Here is an 8,601-nt window from a genome sequence, read left to right on the forward strand (position 1 = left end):
ATGAAACAAAATTATCTTAGAAGCAACTTTCAGCAAGATATAGGAGCTTTTTTAACCAGTTCAACTGGCAGATTATTTTACATATGACAGGATTTTTCCATGTTATAAGTGAAATAATCTGCCAATATAACAAATACTTTTTTAAATCAATATTAAGTGATTATGTGCTTACAACAAGCTCCCATATATTGCTGAAAAGTTACTTGCAAGATAGTTTTGTCTAAAGTCAAGTGTACTAAGAAGTTTTTACTAGAAACCAAACCAAAAATACTTGGTAAGATTTTGTGTATTTGCAGTGTGAGAGGGCAGTCAGAGAAAACTATAGGAACCATGATGACACCAAAGAAAGACAGCCAAAGATACATAAATAAAAGATTAAAACTTTTGGACAGTATTGAAGATGACTGTTTCTGCAGCTTTTGAATAAAATTTCCAAACCAAAATTTAGTTTAGGATTTTATAAAAATGTTTTTCCTAAATACCAAGAAGAATCGTTTATTTAACTCAAAACATGACTGCATAATGACTTCTTCTTATTGAAGTAATTTAATGTAATTTGAAGAAGAGTCCTGGACTAACCCCCAAAAAAGATTAAATTAACAAATAAAAACACTGTCACCGCCTGCTTCCAAAAACTAACCTTGGTTTTAATTATGTGCTTTGAACAACAGTGAACAAGAAAAAATTTACAATTTTACAGACATTTGAGAGACGCAAAAATAAACTTCTTGATTAATATTTTTGGGATTTCAGGCAGTTGGACCAAAGAAATCACATCCAACAGTAACTTCATGCACACCAGTTCACTTCCACCGACTTGAACCCGACTTTTACTGGACACACCGCAGTATTTCTGCCTCTCTGTTGGGCTACTCTAACACCGGCACCGGTAGGCCTTCACAAACAACTGCACTTCACGTAGAACTTTTTACATAGCAAGAAAAAAGGCACTGAGAGATAAGCTTGACCATGCTGCTAGACTCAAAGCAAGCTAACAACAACCCATTGATGTGTTTCATTCTAAAACTAAAATGTTCAAAAGTTCCTCGTCTCTGAAGTAAACAAAGACGGGTTATTATGGCCTCCATGCAAATGAAAGTCTTCATATTTATATGCAGCAGTTGAGTGGAATGGCAGATTCACATTTTTGGAATGAAACGTGTATTTAACATTCAGATGAACAAATTTACAGTCATTACAACCAGACATCCTAAATAGAAATATAAGGATAGCAGTGAAAGGCCTCAAATATATTCTCTACATTACAAAATATATTTCCACTTAAAAATACACAGGGTTTTTACTCTTTATACAAGAATGATAATAAGACACTGTTAAGGAAACATTCATAAACGTGGCTACACTCTTATGGATAATAAGTAGTACAATAGATCCATGATATGTAATTTGTAGGAACACCTAGTCTCAAAAAAAAAAAACTACTGTCATCAAATAAATTCCATTTATACCACACAGATTTGTAACAAACCATAAATAAATTCAAAGAAACTGCAAATAACACACAGAACTAGCTGCTTCCCCACAAATGCTAACATTTCATGCAAAAGATGAGATCAGAGAGAAAATATTTATCCAACAACATCCATAAAATAAAACTCTGGAGCTCATGTGATACTGCTGGGTCTATCTCAAATCCCCGTTACTGCTGGCAGTGACCGTATGCTACCATAGCTGTTTCGGCTAGCTTGAATGCTACATATTAGCCCGACAAGAACAGAGCAGGATTTCACTCTTTCTTCACAGATCAGTCAGGTTCTTGTACAAAATACTTATGTGTATTATTATAATAGGTAAGTAAGGAAGGTACTTATGTTTCACGTTTAGCATCGTGGAACAATTTAGTAAATTGTTTCACGTTAGCTAAATCAGCTAGATGCTCATTAGCTAGATGCTCATTGGCTTTACTATTGTTATTTATACAGAATGTGGCCCACATTTACTATAAATGCTAACTGGTAGGACTTATATTCATTTTTAACTTTGGAGAGATACTAAGCACATTGTAAGCATTAGCTCATGATGTACAGGTTGACTTATGAAAAGGTTTGTCGGTTTTTCTCCAGGATGTGACACACCGACTGAAGGATTTAAGGCGAAAACACACCAGGAATGCCTCAATGCGGAGCGTCATTTGAGGGACTTTAACTATGAGTAGTGTCTTCCACTGTACTGATGGTTCATTTATTTATTAGTTATTATTTAGTTCATAATAGATTTCACTTACTTTAACTGCACTGAGTACAGCTTCTTGAGTGTGCTCCTTGTTTTTGTGAATTGCAAACTACCAAAGGGAAGTTTGTTGCATCTAAAAGACAAAGTTGTTTTGTGAAATGAGACTTAAGTTAAAAAAAGAGTAGACCATTTTAGTAGCAAGCTCCTATTTGATAAACAAACTTACGATAACGACCAATGACGAGTTTAGCCTAGCTAAAAATATAGAAAGAAAATGAACAGCAACCAGAATGAGAACTTTTTTTTAAAAAAGTGAGACTTGAAGAGAAAAATTCATTAAGTTCCCTCATTAGGTAAAAACATTGGGGGAGAAATCCACATTCTCTATCAGTTTGAATTTATTAAGACACATCTGTAGTGGGATTTGCCGTATACACTGTATAAATCATTAGCGACTAGATTAAAAGTTCCAGTAATGCTAAAAGCCTGTTACTTGAGAGTTAAGATGGATGACGAGAGATAAAGGCAATGCTTATTTGACTGATCTGTGATGGACTGGTGACCTGTCCAGGGTGTACCAGGCCTCTTATCCACTGACCACTGGAGGTAGGCACCAGCTCCCCCAGCGACCCGGTTAGAACAAGTGGCTAGAGACGATGGACGGAGGAAACTACACTGCAGACAGAAAGTTGTACGTGAATAATTTTGCAGAGAAAGTTAACTCGCTGAGTATTGCATATTGTTTTGCCAAATTTTATGACATCTGTAAATGTAAAATATAAATTAAATAAAAAAACCTGACCAAAAGTGTTTGCTTTCTTCTAATGAACCACTGCACTCTAAGTAGACCATGGAGGAAAACTCACTGCCCTGCAGTGAAAGGAAACTCATTTAGCAGTGAAGTAATGTTGCCATTATGAGCTCTTGTTACAATTCAGCTCCATTAGTAGTGAAAGAAAAAAAAAAGATGCTGCTTTTCCTTCCTTAACCAGCTGCACATTCAAACTGTCAAACCGGAGCACAAAGACTAGATTTGACCGGTGGGGTTTTCTACTCTTGGCAGTACATGTTCAAAGGTTATTGTTCTGTCTCACGTGAAGCTTCAGGGAGAAAATAATGACATAATAAACTGCTACTCCTGAGGCGCCTTTGTTGAAAGCATTCCTCAAACCCAAAGTGGGCAGCGGGAGAGGAGTACCCAGAAACGCGCTCCTGTCTCTGTTCTTAACTCGTCATGGGGCAGTTACCGGGGTCAAGGTTTTAAGAAGCTAAGAGTTTTCAAAAACGCAAAAATGTCAATGCATACAGTTACAATTTTTTAAGTCTTTTTAAGGAGAAGCCAAAATCAAATACGGCAGCACAGCGCCTCCCACACCTGTTGCTGCTGCATGCTCTTGCAATCACTGTCTAGAAAGACAGATTTGTTGACTTGGAGATGGTTCCGGTCAAGAAAAATGATAGTTGCACAGAGGCACCACCCATCACTCTTAATCACTCTTACTGGGGTGGAATGTCTGTACAGCAGCTGACTGCTTAAGAATACACAAACTACAACTAAATCTGTGTTTATACTGTTATTTTGCTGGGGTATCACATCAGGAAATCTTTGAGTTGTTACTCCTCAATAACAATAAGAGAAGTGACTTCATACTTGATACTATCTGTCAAAGCACCCCCGTCTAAATAATACCAGCGTCGTTCAAGTCTTCATCAGTGAGTGCTGAGTGGAAACCCATCTACAGCTCTGTGACAGTCCAGCAGAAGTCCCCGCTCCGTCACAAAGTGCCCTGATCAGCAGTGAAGAATCCACTTTCCTTCTTTTTCCGTCTTCTCAGTCTGTGGGCCCTCCAACAAACGGCCGCCACAAGCAGCATCACCACGCCGCTGCACAGCAGTGCGACCGACACCACTTTAGTCTGGGGCAGGGTGTTGAAGGTGAATGTCACCCCGGTGCCCGCCATGCCTATCACGAGTGATATCACGCCGAACGGGAAGACGCAGCGGTACCAGGACTTTTCAGTGCCGCCCGTTGCCTGGGCGAGCCTCTCCAGGGTGTGGAGGGACTCCGGGGGTCTGGCTTGCCCCCGCCCGAGGCTGTCCTCCCCGTCGGCTCCCTCTCCGCAGCCATTCAGGCTCTGGTTTCGGTTGTCGGAGTCTTGGGGTGAGGTGTTGGCCTCACTGGTGTTGCCAAAGTCCAGGTCTGGGTGAAGGACCGAAGCCGGGGGCTGGCGTCCAGAGGAGCAGCCCATCCCAGAGCTGCCGTCCTTGGGGAGCAGAGTGAGAACGGCTGCCTGACGCTGGTCCTGTCAGCGCGCCTTGTATTGAATGCCACTATACCGCTGCCTCTGACGTAGCAGTAGGATTCTCTGAAGCTGACGCTGCTTCTAGTGTTTTTACTCGCAAGGTTTGCTGTCAGCATTTATCTGCAGCAGGAAAGAGAGGAATGAAAAGAGCTGAAAATAGACCAGGAGATGAGAGGGGAGGGTGGGGGGGAGTGACTAGGACAAGATGCATAAAAAATAACCTAACAAATCAAGTTGTACCTGCAACTTTTACAAAAAAAAGAGGCTGAATGGATGAGGTGAAACATGAAAGGTGATAAGACAGAGGAAGCACTCACCCTGTTATTTCTCTGTCCATCAATGGGAGATTGCTGCCAGCACAGGCTCGCCTCCTCAGCAGCCTGCATGGTTTGTGTGTTGTGATGTCGATGCTCACAGACTATATAAGCGCGGGGGGAGGAGAAGGAGGAGACTGTGGGAAGTGTCAGACACGACTGGAGGGTCGGATTGGCTCGCTCGACAGACTGATTCGGAGAGGCGGGGTGGTAGAGAGGCTGACCGCTCTGCGCCTCCATTCATCGAATTTAATTCATTATTTAGAGTAATTTGAGATGCTCCTTTGATAGTAGATCATGCATGGTCAGAGGGAACAGGTATAAGGAAGGGGATGATTGCATTAAAAAAGATTAAATGTAATAGTGCTTCGTATAATGAGAATGACAGCAATGTTTTCATGAAAACTCGCTTTTATTACTGTCACTAGTTTACTTGTTGAGATGTCCTTTCCATTTTCTCTGTTAAACAATTGCTATTTCAGATTATCAGTCAACATTTAATAAATGTGGCTGAATTAAAATGATTCTGAAAAGAAAAGAAACCCCAAATAGCAGCTGCTGAGGCCAGGAGTGGCATAACCATTTGTAAGTTTCAAGATCAATGACTGTTTTGCATGACAAGTGGCTTGGGTACGTTTTTTCTTTTTTTTTTTTAAGATTGTGCCCCCTGCTGGCGCAGTGTGGCCTGGTAACTGCTGGCTCTTCTATTAATGTACCGGAAAGGCAGATATCCAATGATCACATGAAGGTTTGGGGTCTTGGGTTTGTTTGAGGCTAAAACGGGTTTCCACCACACCCACCAAGAGGCTCTTCTCATCAGCGACATCTGGGCCAAAAAGGTCAAAGATTGATTAGAGGTTTGGATTTTTGTGTGTATGTTAAGGTGTTTCAATTATGTCTTTGCTTCCATTTGGACGTATAAATGGTGAAGTCAGAACCGCAGTGTGGGGTGGACATGGCTTTATCAATCACATTTTTTTTTTCCTTTTGACACCATGCAGTGTTTTGGCAGGTCACTCTGAACACACCACACTCAGCAGGAATGTCTCTAAAGATTATTTTAAGAGCCATTCCCATAATTAGAGCATCCTCAACATTGCCTGAAGGGCAAAATCAGGGCAACGATAATGGTATAAAAATTTTGAAGTGTGACCTAGGCATTAGGGAGAAAGTAATTCATCCCTCCATTGTAGACAGAAAATTCTCCTACTTCAATTTTTCTTTCTAACACGAACTGCTTCCATAACCTGTAGCAGATTTCCCATGGGAAAGAATCCTGTCTTGGGACCCGTGTTAGAATATCAGTAATCGCAATATGAAAACCATGGTTGTTTCTGGAATGATGGCTTAATTTATCATGTTTTTTTTTTTATTTTTGTTTGATCTGCGAGAGGGGTGGAAAAGCAAGAAATGTAATTAGTGAGGAATAAAAAAAACAGTGAAATTGGTTTTAAGAGATTTTCTTGTAGCAACAGATGTGTATCATGTGTGTTCAGAATTTACATCAAGCCATCCACAAGACATTAATTAAAAATCCTTCGAACTCCTCTCTCCTTTCTCTCTCTCTCTGTGTGTGTGTGTGTGTCCTCCAGTTGTACCTTCCTCATTGTGCTCGTCATCCTTGCTCCCCTGCACAAAGACACAGCGGCTAGCTCCCCCACAGTCACCGTCTTTGTCACATTCCTACAGCGTATGTGTTGTTCAGACTACCTAGCCATGTTCAGACAATGTCAGCAGGACACATGAGCCAATGGCAGTGATCCCCTGGGGACAGATCATATCACCGATAACAGCGTCAGTGGGTGAGTGTGTGAGTGTGTGTGGGCACGGATATTGATGTAGGCCCTCCGTAATTTTCTTGTTTCTCGAGGCATTAAAAGTCTTCCTATCTGCGGAGTCTGCCATAATTGTCCAATATCTGATTCAATCTCATCCCTCGCAGGCACTGCTGTGCTCTTGTTGTTTGCGTGAACCTATAAATGGAACGGCCGTAGAGTCAGAGATCTCTATTGCCACACTCTAGTTAAATGGAAAAGACAAAGACGAGCCGCTATTGACGCAGGAACCCCCAAGGGTGCAATGCATAGAAGACTGAAGTTATGTCAGAGTCGACTAAGAGCTGAGTATCTCCTGAAGCTGACCTGGTCTGTAGAATGAGGTCACTTGAATTTATAGATCACCAGCCACAGTTTGTTGACCCTTTACTGTTTTACTGAGGAGAACCTTTCCACCTTCGCAACCTGGAGGCACGCAATTCTTAAGTGCAGTACAGTTGACCCCCTGGAACAGTTGAAATACACAAATACTTGAGACCCACTCAAATAAAAACACTTACAACTCCATATTTTAATAAAATACACACCAAATATAACTTAACATGCATTAGTAGACTCAGTGGAAAACTACTCTAGAAGCGACAATCTCCAGTCTTCCTCATTGTCACTCTTGGGGGTTCAGTCAATCAGAGCCAAGGACCACAAACCTTTGCAAATGCTATCCAATAGCCTGTCAGCAGCATTGTGTATAATGTATGTATTTCAGTTTTCCAAGCTGGGTTATTGTTCATATTTTAGATGTGTGCTATGAAAAAAAAAATCAAATAGGTACATTTAAAACATTTTTTATATAACTGTGATAATTTGCAATAATATTTTTGTTCCAACATATATTCTGGAAAAAAAATAATAAAAAAATGGCGGCTGAACAGATGAGAGCGACACAAAGATCTTACGCGCTGCCGTCCGCCATGCTGGCGTTCACACTCTAACAAAGACCAGCTTTGTGCCGAAGATAGCCGAATATACCCACACACAAGACACACACATTGTTCCACCCGCTACACACTCCGACGTGGGTCAGTGCAGCTGGTGGTTGTCTATCAGGAAGTGAGGGGAAACACCTCGACAGGAAGTCGGAGCTGATTCAGGTATGTGTATGCGCTTTTGGGGGATCGTTAGTTGCAGCAAAATGTGACTGAAAATTACAACACTGCAGACAAAAACGGTCAAAACTATGATCTAAATTTTCATTATGTTTGGACTGCGTATTCTCAGAGTTGTAAGAGAGCTGCCGCCGAGTTTCTACTTCACATTTTGGAAACACAATAACTAAAAAAGGGAGAGGGAGTTCTATATTACACAAACGTCTTCCATATTCCAGAATAGGGCAGCTGAATTGTTCCATATTCACAAATATTATCAGTTGGCCCTTGGTTAAACAGAACTTTGAAATGGTTCTTTCATGCTTTTTTGTTGTAGTTGCTGTTTCTATGATACCAAATGTTTCATAGATTAAACTTTTATTTAGCCAGTCTTTACATAGTTTTAATACAAGGTGTTCTTTAAAAGCTTCTTTTCCTTTTCTTTTATTTAAATGACCAGTTATATTTAGAGAAATGAAAAAATGACACTCACTCCCATCATCTGTTTTAAACATAGCAAAATCTAAAGCTTTCAAAAAGAGCCCTGCTTAATTATTTTATTATATGAAATGTTGCAATTGTACATTTTAGTGTGCTTTGTTGCCAATGTCATATTAAGTGTCTTTGTAATGAATGTCTTTTTATAATGATGTGGACCCTAGGAAGAGTAGCCACGGTTACGGCAATGGCTAATTGAAATCCAAACAAACAAACTGTACATCCATTGCAACATGTTAATTTCTCTGTTTGGCACAAAATCAGCATTAAGTTTTTCAGAAAAACCAACATAAAGCTCACACCAGAGTCACGTTTCTTGTGGGCCCACTATCACGACGGCTGCTGGAGGGACAGGAACACGACATTTGGTCTG

General features: G+C 40.5%; 1 protein-coding gene across 1 annotated transcript; it reads right to left on the reverse strand.

Annotated features, from left to right (window-relative positions):
* Nucleotides 1-609: 609 nt before the first annotated feature.
* Nucleotides 610-4,892, reverse strand: LOC102219246 (transmembrane protein 100-like). Its single transcript, XM_005807349.2, has 2 exons — nucleotides 4,814-4,892; nucleotides 610-4,616 (listed from the first exon to the last, which is right to left on the reverse strand). The coding sequence occupies exon 2, from the start codon at nucleotides 4,440-4,442 to the stop codon at nucleotides 3,969-3,971; it is 474 nt and encodes a 157-aa protein (XP_005807406.1). The 5' UTR covers nucleotides 4,443-4,616; nucleotides 4,814-4,892; the 3' UTR covers nucleotides 610-3,968.
* Nucleotides 4,893-8,601: the final 3,709 nt, after the last annotated feature.

Source organism: Xiphophorus maculatus, chromosome 10, assembly GCF_002775205.1.
Source record: "Xiphophorus maculatus strain JP 163 A chromosome 10, X_maculatus-5.0-male, whole genome shotgun sequence".
Classification (NCBI taxonomy): domain Eukaryota; kingdom Metazoa; phylum Chordata; class Actinopteri; order Cyprinodontiformes; family Poeciliidae; genus Xiphophorus; species Xiphophorus maculatus.